Here is a 12082-nt window from a genome sequence, read left to right as displayed (position 1 = left end):
CATCAAGTCTCTACAGGGTAGAAGCACTAGTACACCAGAACACCAGTACAAACTGGGAAGTTCCAGTGCTACACACTATGGACAAATCTTTCTGGTTCCTAAATACACCTTTAAACACTAAAATGTTCACACTTTGCCACAATACAATACACACACACACACACCAAAAACACATCTAAACATGTCCAGTGGAGGACTTTGACTTCATTAAAGGTCAGAAAGCACTGGCTGCATTCACAAAGGTGTATGGACTTTAGTGTATAAACATACACACATTCATACACATCCCAGTTTCTATTCCAGGACTTAAAGGGAGGAACGGATAAAAAAGGAGAAACATCCTATGTGGAAAAAGAGGTTGATTTACCTGATACATGTCCTGCCATTACAGAGACAAAAAAGGAAAAGCACAAAGAATAATTGTCTGCCATCCAAACGGCTGTTTTACATTAAAAAGCAAGACAAGCAAAATACTGCAGATTAGAAAGGTAGAAAGGTTCCAGCTTTTATTCTGAGTTTTAAATAAAAACACACTAAAACATTTTTTTAAAGTAGAAGGAAAGTCAAAAAACAGAGAAGGACAAAAGAACTACATGATTCTGTAATAATCATGTTTTACCTTGAGGAAGTTCTTAACACGTTCTGGATCGTAGCAGTTGCTCTCTCTGCAGATCCGCTCCACCTCTTTGATCTGACCCGTCTTGCAGGCGGCCTGGATGTACTTGAAGTGGACTTCAGGATCCTGACTGAAGTTCACGATAGAGCCCAGGAAGTAGAATAAACCTGTGAGGTTGAGACGCACAAAGTTAGTTGGAGGTAGGGCTGGGCGATATGGACCAAAATTTTTTCTTAAAATTTTTAACTCCAAAAAGTCTTACTAGAAAGACTTTTCTGGGTTAAAGTTGCTGATGCAAAATGACACAGGCACATTTATTAACAAATAACTGCACAATATGTGCCACTTTAGTCTTTTTCTCCTATAAGGGACAGCACGTGTGAGTGAGTTCTGTAGTGTGGCTTGTTTAGAGGAAGGTCTGCATTAGGATGCACTCAGTGATCCACCCAACTGCTTTTCATGCTGGTCTGAGAAGTAAGGAAAGCAGCTACTCCTACGAGTATTTTAGTACAAAATAAGCTATAAAATAAATATCTGAGAAATATGAAAACATTGTAAAGAGGGACACTGTTTGACTGTATTCTATATAAATAATATTAAATACTTGTTTGATGTGATTTGTACTGTGTGATTGTATAAATAAAAACAAGTTAAAAAAAAATATAGATATATCTCGATATAGGCGATATTGTCATTTTCTATATCGTCAAAATAGAAAACTCAATATCAATATATCTTGAATCTCGATCTATTGCCCTGCCCTAGTTGGAGGGCGCGGGCTCCAACAATGAATCAAAAAAATATTTTATTGGTTAAAAAAGAAAGAAAAAAGTTTGTCAAGGCCCGAAGTCTCTCTTACACGATCACTGTATCGTTTCTGCACCATTTAATTGTAAAATCAAAACACCTACATTGGTCCATCACTGAGAGGTTTTGAAAATTCAATTGATTTTTCCATTCTCTGGTCCGGGAAATACGATTGATTAATATTTAGGGTACATATGGGATGTGCACTGAAAAATGCAGCATAAACAAATGCTATCTGCTGACTGTCTAAACCATATGTGTCAAACTAAAGGTCTGGGGACCAAATCCGGCCCTTTGGAGCATCCAATTCGGCCGGCAAGAGAAAGTAAAAATGACAGAAAACATTAAACATTTTGTAAATGAAACTCAACAATATTTGCATGTTATCGTAGTTTTCCCAGGGCTTATATTGCATGATTGCAGTTATTTTTAACTTTAAACTGATGAAAAAAACTCATTTTTCTTACACAATCCTTTAATTTTCCTCAAACTATTACATTTCCCTTAATTAAATAGAAATTGGTCTCAAAATCTAGGAAACTTAAAGTAAAGATCCTGTTGGGACTGATATCTGTCACTTGTTGCTTGGGTATGATCAGTTTCTTAAATATTTTGTATTTTATGTATACGTAGAAGTGCAAACTAGGGCAGAATAATCTTGAAATTACTAGTTTTCCCAGAAAGAATCTGTGGTCCGCTAGAGATCAAACTGTTCCGTACTTGGCCCCGATCTAAAATGAGTTTGACGCCCCTGGACTCCACTTTCTAATGTGCACCAAAACTTTTGGCGCTGCATTAAAAACAAAAAGTAAATGTCGTCTTCCCAACAGTTCACAGGAAGAGCAGCTATGAGCCTGGTCTCACCTTCAAAGCTCTTGAAAGACTCAAAGAGCTCAATGAGCGCTTGGGTGGAGAGCTGCTCATGGTACTTGGAGGCCACCTGGACCGAGATCTGCAGGTTCTGACGGATGTTGGCTGACAACATGGCCCTCAGGCACTCAAGGGAGTCTTCCACAGACAGAGAGCCAAAGAAGTTCACCAGCCACTGCGGGTGATACATGAATGAAAGATTACTTTTTAAACCACAACTACAATGATAAATAGTTTTAATTGGGTTACATTAGGAAACCAAGGCCTACCTCTGGGTTGAGCAGGTGTGTGTGCACCACAGCACGTTTGATGTCGTACAGGTCGGTGTAGTGCTCCAATGCCCTTTGCAGGAGCCCAGCTTTCTCACACAACTGGGCAATGTGAGCCCGGTCATAGTTGGTGAACATTTGGTTGCCAAGAATAGCATCAGCAACCTGTAACAATGTAGCAATATAAACATTTGAGAACATGATACAGGTTACATTCACAGTGTTAAACAGGCTAAAATAGAAAAAAAAAACCCACCTGAGGAGCATGCATGAGGTTCATCTCCAGGAGGCGTGTCTGCAGGGGTCCCTCTGACGGTCTGTTGTTCTTCAGGGCATCCAAAAGAAACGATGTGCACTGCTGGATCAGGTTGTACTCCATGAATACATCCACGATCTACAGTAAGAGAAGAGACACTCACATGAAACTGATGTGTAAGAGAAATTAATTAAAAATTACTGCCTTTTATACAGTAATTGAAACAGTGCCATACAGCTTCAATGGCATGTCTATACAACAGCTCCCTTTTAACGCAATAAACCCACCTTCAACTTTTTATAGTTTCCCCGACACAAACACATTTTTAATTTTCTCTCTCTCTCTAGTTAAAGTGTTGGGTTAAACTTTGAATGGTTTGTATTAAAAATGGTGGTGGGACGAGATTTTTTAAACAAAACCAATTCATTAAAGACAGTAATTGATTAATCTTGCTTAATCTAACTTAATCACATAATATTTGACAAAAAAGCTATGTTTTTCCAATTTAAATGGAGTTTGGTATATGACGAAAACAATAAATGAGCTTAAACAACAAAATAGTGTTTATTATTTTAATCATTGAGTGCTAACATAACGTACAATATGAATAAAGAATATTATGATTGCATTGTTCAAAGCACAAACTTAAATTTAAGTATGCTATATCCATGCTTTTACTGATGTTTTGCAAAGTTTCGAAAACAAATGTGTTTTTGTGTATTAAAATAAAAAAAGCACTTAGTACAGAATATTCCAGAGAACTGGATACAGTGCAAAATAGTTAGAATATCTGTGGCATGAAATAAACAGACCAACTGATGAAGCCAATTCATTTTGTTTGAATTCGAAATTTGTGAAACTAGAAAGATTCCGTGCTGTTTCGAGTGCAAAAAAAGTGCGTTGTTACTTTATAATTAATTGCAATTAACGCGTTAAAGTCCCAGCTCTAATTAAAATATTACATGGGTTTGTAAATTCCTGACTGCCTGCTAATACAGCACTTTAGACAACACATCAAACCCTGTCAGCAGTTGACAGTTTGCGCAGAGGAACAACGCATTTCCTCATTTTGGAGACCTCTGACCTGAGTGGTGTCCGCCAGTGGCTCCTCATCCTGAACCAGCATCTGAGCAAACTGTAGTCCTTGTTCTGGGCTGATACGCATCACATTCCTGAGAAGGAAGATCCAGTCTGGAGTATAGCCCACCTGAAAGCAACACAATAGAAGTTTAGATTGAGTGTATTCAAAAGTGCTACCATGAGCACAGTGAAGTAATTAATCATGGAACACTGTATTCTAGGACACGTACCTTCTTGGCATACAGGACAATCTTGGGGAATTGACCAGTCTCAGCAAAGCACTGAATCACCTTGTTGGGAACATTGGCCCTCAGGTAGACACTGAGAGCCAGAGTGGGATCCACAGCCTTCACCAAGTCACCCAGTTCTTCTGAGCACTCCAACTATAATATAGCACAAGTACCATAAGATTGCTCACTTTAGGACAGTGATTCTCAAACTTTTTTGGTTTAAGTACCCCCTTTAACTTTTGATTGCAAGTACCCCCTTTGTCTGACTAACAAATTTTGTTTAGAATTGTGTGAACAAACAACTGTAGAGCGTAATGATGGAACAAATGAGAGATAACACACAATTTATAGAATCTCATTTTGTAAATAAGTGGAATTAAACCGTATTTAGTTCATCCTGAATAGATTTATTTCTATAGTTTTTATCATTTACGGTCATCTCTCTCTTGATGTGGACTAAGACTGATCCTTGTATTCTCAATTTATGTTCTAGTCAAGATCATGTCTATCATCATTTTGTTTTCTGTCATTTTGTTTGTTCTTTTTATTATTCAGTATATGTTTCTCCTTTTTTGTGTGTTTTTGTGTGTTGTTGGTTTTATTAGGGGGCCAAGCCCACGGTGCCAGGGAACTTCCTAGGACCAGCAGTGCTAGGAACCCTATTGTATTCGTTCCGATTATAGTTACATTTTATTTTACTCTGTAAAAGTGGTGCTGCAGGCTAAACCGTGCAAAGGAGGGTGGTGCCCATTGGAAGGTGGGTCCAGGACCCCAAGGGGACAACTCACATATCCGCCAGAAGGTGGTGCTATAACAAAGGTCAACGCGTTTTGGCCTATAACTCACACACCGTTTGTTGCACATTCAAAAACTTCATATCCACAGATTCCTTGAATAGCACTGAATCACCTGGGCTAGGCCACGCCAATTTCTGCCTAAACTTTTGTGGGAGCAAAATCACAAAACTTTTTCAAACTCCTCTTTGGGGTTTGGTTCAATCAGCGTGAAACTTGGCATGTAGAGTCTTCAGTTGGACCTGATCTAAAGTTCAGCGAATAATTTTTTTTGGGCAAAATATGTGCAAATTAACGCGTGAAGTTTTCTAGCTTGCTATAAAAATGCGAATTGGTGCATTTGTCGGACAAAATAAATGCAAACACCACCACATCTGAGATCCTTGGTTGGCATGTGACTGTGGGGGTATGCATCAAATTTGAATAATATAGGTCACTATGGTGCACTGCAAATATGGAATATTTATATCTCTTAAATGTCAAGACCAATTTTTACCAAATATGGTGGGTATGACCTTGGGTCGCTCCTGAGGCCATATCTCAAAGTTCATCGCGATTGGGCAAAATGGGTGTGGCTTATTACAACATACCATAAATAAACAAACCTTTATTTCAGCTTAAATATTATGTTGAGGGCTGTGAAATTTACAGGGTAGATATAGAAGAGCACACAGATCACCCATACCAAAAATTGCGCCATTGCTATAATGGGTGCAAACGCATTTCGGCCTGTAACTTTCACATTTTAAATCACATCTCCCAAAACTTCATATCCTGTGGACCGAGTTGTGCGGGATGGCATGGCCCCCTTTCATAACTGCTTGCAGTTCTAGTTTAAATTATTCTCAGTGTGTGTTTTTGGTGTCGTGTGGTTGTTTATGTCATTTTGAATGTTTCTGTTATTTTTGTGTATTTTGCAGTGATCTTGTGTATTTTTCTCATTTACCGTGTCTTTGTCGTTTTGTGTGTTGCTAGTCATTTTTAATATGATTATCATTTTTAACCAAAAACCCTATAAATTCTAATACTCTCTCTCTCAAGTACCCCCTGTATTGCTGTATCCTCATTTATGAAACCCTGCTTTAGAACATCCAAGAAATAGGTTAAGAAGTTTTAGAACAAGATTGAAGGAAATTAGTTTTTTGGTCAAGCCATTTTATCATGATTTTGATCAGTTTAAGTGTGGAGCTATTTTCAGTTTCCTTGCATACTAAATTGTGCCATACAATCATTATTTTGTGCAAACAAAAACAGGCAGAACCGGAAGATCCTTATTAAAATTAGCAGAGGCAAAAGCAAACTAGGATACCTTATCTTCCTTGAGCCATTTCTCCAAAAGCTGCTTTCGTCCCTGCTGGAGGACGGGCCTGCAGAGCTCCAGTGACTCAAACTTGTTGAGTTGGCCCTGGTCTAAGAGAATGCCAAAGTACTGCAGCAGCGGGGATGTCTGTCCTGGCTGGTTGGGAACGCCCTGAAAGCGACGGATCGTGTCCTGGGTGCGCAAGATACCCTGCGAACACAAAAGGTAAACATAAGTTTAAAAAGACATGAACCAAGGACACAAAGTCTAGAGAAATCTAAAAAAGCTGATAAGTGCTACAGATATCAGGAACTTTAACTTTAAAGAAACTGCATTGACCGGTCAAGTACCTTTGGGGCGTTAGCAGCAACCTTGGCAGCCTCAGAGTAGTTACCAGATGCAAACAGGTTGTTAAACTTGCGAGCAAAGAGCTCCTCTCCTCCTGCTAGGTTGTTGCGCACAGCCAAGCGTAGAGCCAGGTCTGGATTCTGAAGAACATTGGTGATGTAGGGAATGATGTTCTCCTCTTCCACGCACACAGACAGCACCTGTTGATGATCAGTTCATTATTTAACTGACACCCAAGATTGGTGAAGCCCTGAATAGCTGCAATAAACACTGCCAAATGCAATGTGTTACATGTGAAACAGATAAAAAATACACAAATTAACATTTCATTACATTGTCTCATGTCAGAAATTACAAAATGGGCACTTATCAGACATTTCTTTTAACTAACCTTGTTTGATCTTAAATGGATCCTGCACTATTTTTGACAAGTTTGGCCTAAAATCTTTAAAATGTACTTATTAGAAGATCTATGCCTAACAAAATGCATTATTATGCACCATATTCATTTTATTGCCTACTTTACAGTTATAGAGCCTGTGTTCTGCCATCTTGAAATCATGGGATTGATGATGTCACACGACCCCACTGCCTGTAAACATTTCATTGTTTTTTATTGGAGTGAAGCATTCAGCCTGCTTTTTAGCAGCTTCTTCAGTCAAAATGTGCTGCTTTTGGTTGCTCTAAATAATCAGTAAAAGTTTAAGATGTCAATGTTAATCTCTTGTTTATCAAAGAAAAACAGTTGTGACCCAAAAAAAAAAAAAACTGTGACTACAGGGGGCGACAGTTCCAACTCTGTGGTTTCACAGTAGACAATGAAGCAGAGAAGAAAAGCTTTCCTAAGGGACCTTTACCCTCCCTTAAAAAGTGCATGGCTGATGCTCTGATGGCTGAAGTTAGCAAGTAAATCATACACTGTTAAAGACCCACAAACCCTGACGATAGAAGGACTTTTGGGTGAGTCCTTCTGTGGCTTTTGTGTGCGATATTGTTGCCAAAAAATATAGAAATTGATAGAAGAAAAAACGAAGACAGTAAAGATTGCATTGTTGTGTTAGACAACAGAGCAGGGATAAACAGGCTGTGTCTATAAGGTGTAAATACTTGAGGAACAAAGTATTAAAAGAAAAAATAAAACTTTAACCAAACTCATTCATTCATGCACTTGGTTCATGCTGATGACTCAAAAATAAAGTGGAGGGTGGTTTTCTTAAAGGAGCAGCACTAAGCCTATTGAGGGCACCAGGCTGTGCTTCCCACTTCAAATCATGTGCTGAGAGGAGGAGGGTCTCTCTCCCCCTTCACTATGACGTCTGCAGCACAGACATGTATGGCACTAATATTACAGGGTGACTCAAAAACCTGACATCAACCGAGACTACTTAGAGGATTGTACCAACAATCAAAGTGATGCTAATGGACCAGAAAATAAGATACCAACACTTGTACAGGTACTCTAATAAAGCAAGGGGCAGTGACACAATGGTTCCTGTAGATGACAGGTAAGACCACTGTGTGGCTTTACAGCATGTTGAACAGACAAACGCAACAGCTCCAATGACTGAACATGCTCTACTATTAAAACTGGTGCGCAAAACCAAAAACAAGCCAATATTTATATTCAGACGATATCAGCTTTATCAAATGTGTCTCCCTTTTATGTAATACATGCCTCAGTATCATATTACCAACTCATTCAGCAGGTATCATTCAAAGGTCTGCACATGGTTGTATTATCTGCTTTAGAGTTTGCTTTTGTGTGCACAAACCACACTGTCCCTGGCATACATCAGAATCTGTCTCCGTCTCATATCAGTTTCCTCTCTACGCTAACTTATTCATGCAGTGCATGGTTTCAATGAAACACTATTCATCAGCTGGCTGCATCTAGTACTGCCTTCTGGTTCAGCCTTACTGACGCAGTAAGATACAAGCCCTCTGGTTCCAAGTGAAATATGACACAGTAATTATTCTTTAATGCCATTGGGCTGAGGCCTGCTAGACAAAACAACAAGGTCCAAAAGCTGATTCTTGATGTTTGGATCGACGCAGTTATTAAAGCCTAAAATCAAACAATGGAGGATTCCTTGTAGCGTAATTAAGACTGAGGATTCTATAATGGTTATTGATGTTGGCCCTCTTACCTGTCCCTTTCTGTTGACCCCAATGATTCCTGAGGTGGCTTCATGAGGAGCAGTGACGAAGATGGTCTCTCCACTGATACGGTTCATGTAGATGCAAGTGCCCGTTTCTAAGTCATACAGGTGGATGTAACCATATTTGGTGATCAGGAAAACAACATCCTGCTTGGAGCTGATCTGTGAAAAAAGAAAATAAAACAAAAAAACTTGACATTTAAAAGAAAGGAGATATTTAGAAGAGGTATTTAGAAGAAAACTTAATAAAGAAATTTGACTTTTTTTTTAACATTTAAACAAACTTTCGCATTAACAGAAAAGCCTTGATTTCTATGGAGGTAGCTTTGTGTCTTATTCAATCTAAAAAAAGGTTACATCAATCAAAAATAAATATTTTAAATCAAAGAAAAGAAGTGTTGAAATGCAAAAAAAAAATTGAACACTTTGTCTTTGAGTGAAAGTCTTTTTTATTGAAGTCATCTTTTTTGCATTTGGTCATATTAAGGGCTGTACATTTGTGTTCATTATTCAATAAAGAAAAAAAAATCAATCAATCAAAGAAAAAATGTGTGAATGCAAAAAAAAATAAAAAAAAATAAAAATTGAGAAACAAAAATTCAAAATAACACTTTTTTAGATTGAAAATTTTTTTTTTTTGTAATAATAAAGATACTAATCTAATGTATAGGGAATATTTTAAAATTCTCAACATTAACATCAATGTTTATATCATCATTAACAAAACTATGGGGCAAGTTTGATCAAGTGCTATCATTTGCTCCTATTTATAAATGTAAACTTACCTGCATGGCCACAGGAAAGTCGTTTTGGGCCTCTGGTGGAAAGAAGACATCCACTGCTTTCTTTGGAAATGGCTGGTTACCAGTCGGTGGTGTTCCCACTTCAATAATGTGAAGCTAAGTGGAAGAATAGAAACATTTCTTAAGTCCAAACTTTGTGGATTATGACACTCAAAACTGGGCCTCAACATTTTTATTGAATGCTACTAGCGTAAGTTACCTTCCCCCCAGCCTGGCCTCTGACAGCAAAACAGAAGAGAGTCGACTCTTCAGAGTTTCCCTCCATTTTGAACTGGGCAAAGCTGGCAGCGTGACCTTCGATGGGCTGAGACACCTTTCTGTCCACTGAGTACAACTGCATGGCTCCCACAACTCGATTTTGCTTAAAGAAAAAGGCAACAATATAATATATAGGAATGGGCATATTTTCTCACATTCCTGGCAAATAAAAATGTCAAAGCTAGAAGATGAACATTATGTTAATATGATCAAAAATCCAGGGTGTCAAACCTACAATCCAATTTGACCCATAAAAAAATTATTTATAAATAAATAAAATACCTAAATGAGGGCAATGGTGGCGTAACAGTGGTGGGAAGCGGGCTTGTAATCGAGGGTCACAGGTTTGGATAAAAGTGTCTGCTAAATGAAATTGTAAATTTAGGTCTGTTTTAATGCAAAGCAGTTAAGATGATGACATTTATTTCACTATCATTTTCCAACACATCTTAAAATATTTACACAAAACCAAACATTTTTTACTGAACCTGTTAACATTGTCACATATTACTAGTAGTCTTTCACCAAAGCTGGTTAAGACTCCTGCAATTCATCTGCATTGATTTGTTAGTTGTATACTTGTTTTTTTGTTTTTACATATTATGAAAACATCAAGCTATAAAATAGTGTAACATCTTCTAAATTACGGCTTGGCAATATGGACCAAAATTCACATTTCTATATTTTTTCCTCAAAATGGCCATATACAATATGGATCTTGATATTTTAAACTCAATAAAGTCTGACCAGAAAGAGAATTCTAGGTTAAATTTGCTGATGCAAAATGTCATACAGGTACATTTATTAACAAAAAGTTTTTCTCCTCTAAGGGCCAGCACGTCTGAGTGAGTTCTGTAGAGAGGCCTGGGTTAGGATGCACTCAGAAATCCATCTTCTAAAACGCTAATAAAAATAAGCTATATGAAATAAAAAATATATCAATATAGGTCAGTGGTTCTCAAACTTTATTAAGTCCCCCCTTTGTCCGACTGCAAGATTTTGCTCAGAAAATTGCATTTTAGTTGAACTCCATTTATATTTCACAAAGTGAAAGTATAGAAATACAGTTGTTTCAGATTGTGTTTAAATTAAAAAAGTAATAATTTCAAAAATCTATTTTAATATTTCCAAAATGTAAGGAGACCCCATTTAACCTCAGGGTGACCCCAAGGTTGAAAAAAAAAAAAAAAAAACACTGATTTAATGGCTCGTGAATAGATTTCTATAGTATTTATAATTTTCGGTCATCTCACGCCTGGGGTGAGACCAGGACTGACACTTTATTTGTTAATTTATATATATATATATATTTTTTTTTTTTAAGACAAGAATGTTAACTTTCTAAAAGCACTAAAAGAAGTCTCACAGCGACCAGGTAAGGAGCGTAAACTAAAAACTCACATTTGGACCCAACCCTCACTAGTTCCTTGAACTACCTGAGCTGAGATTCCAATGAGCAGCAGCCACTTCTGTTTAGCGTCAGTGCGGTAGTTGATGATTTGACACCCTGCCAGGCTAGAGTGGCGGTCAAACACTTTCACAGGACTGGAGTCACCCTCCATGCTCCAATGGTACACTGCGTTGTCAGTCACGAGTGCTACAGTGTTGAGGGAGATCCACTTCCAGAAGGTGACGTCGTCCGTCATAGTGTGTGCCTTCATCTTGCTCTTCATCTCGATGTTAAAGATCTGAAGTGTTTTGGCGGCTGGAAAAGTAGGAGGAAGGAAAAGGCAGGGACCAGGACAGAAGAATGTTATTGTTTCTTACAAGTGCACATACGCACACCTAAAGTTCTACGACAGACAGGAGATTGAAAAGCAAATTGTCGTCATGCCACAGAAGTCACCAGGCGACGACGCCATGACTGACTTAGAGACGGTGGAAACCAAACATGCGGCAGTGGGAGAGAGTCGTGATAGAGAGAGAAAATGTGAGAGTGTGATGTCAATGCCAACCTAGGAGAGCAGCCTAATACCCCTGCATGGAAAATAGACAAGTGGCTTTTGGAGCAAACCAATCATAGACCAGTAAGCTAATCTAATAGGAAACAGTGACCTGCACTAAAACGCCAGCCCACAACATATCCATTGATCAGCTTTGCTCTTCAACAATAATCATCAAAATACACATATCTCAATGTCTCAGTGATCTGGTTATCACTCATGGGCAATTTGTGTTCCATTCTGCATCTTTTGAGAAGTTCAACCAAATTTACAGGCATCATTAAAAGAAAACAAAGCAGACGAAACACAAAAACCACAAAAAGTTAAATCCCAACAAAAGCAGCTTAAC

The 12082-nt window shown here is 38.1% G+C and overlaps 1 protein-coding gene across 4 annotated transcripts in view; it reads right to left on the bottom strand.

Moving 5' to 3' along the window:
- The window catches only part of LOC114475167 (clathrin heavy chain 1-like), a 48882-nt gene that overhangs the window by 18530 nt on the left and 18270 nt on the right, over positions 1–12082 (bottom strand). For all 4 annotated transcript variants that reach the window (XM_028465799.1, XM_028465798.1, XM_028465800.1 and 1 more), the window contains 12 exons: positions 11227–11495; positions 9732–9893; positions 9515–9628; positions 8718–8891; positions 6573–6770; positions 6232–6432; positions 4129–4281; positions 3903–4025; positions 2819–2956; positions 2563–2727; positions 2288–2468; positions 620–783 (listed from right to left, as the gene is read on the bottom strand). In XM_028465799.1, the coding sequence (XP_028321600.1) occupies positions 620–783; positions 2288–2468; positions 2563–2727; positions 2819–2956; positions 3903–4025; positions 4129–4281; positions 6232–6432; positions 6573–6770; positions 8718–8891; positions 9515–9628; positions 9732–9893; positions 11227–11495 (2042 nt within the window). The remainder of the gene's footprint in view (positions 1–619; positions 784–2287; positions 2469–2562; positions 2728–2818; positions 2957–3902; positions 4026–4128; positions 4282–6231; positions 6433–6572; positions 6771–8717; positions 8892–9514; positions 9629–9731; positions 9894–11226; positions 11496–12082) is intronic.

The sequence above is a fragment of the Gouania willdenowi genome, chromosome 14, assembly GCF_900634775.1.
Source record: "Gouania willdenowi chromosome 14, fGouWil2.1, whole genome shotgun sequence".
Classification (NCBI taxonomy): domain Eukaryota; kingdom Metazoa; phylum Chordata; class Actinopteri; order Blenniiformes; family Gobiesocidae; genus Gouania; species Gouania willdenowi.
Note: the sequence above shows the minus strand (reverse complement) of the source record. Positions and strands in the feature narration are given on the sequence as shown.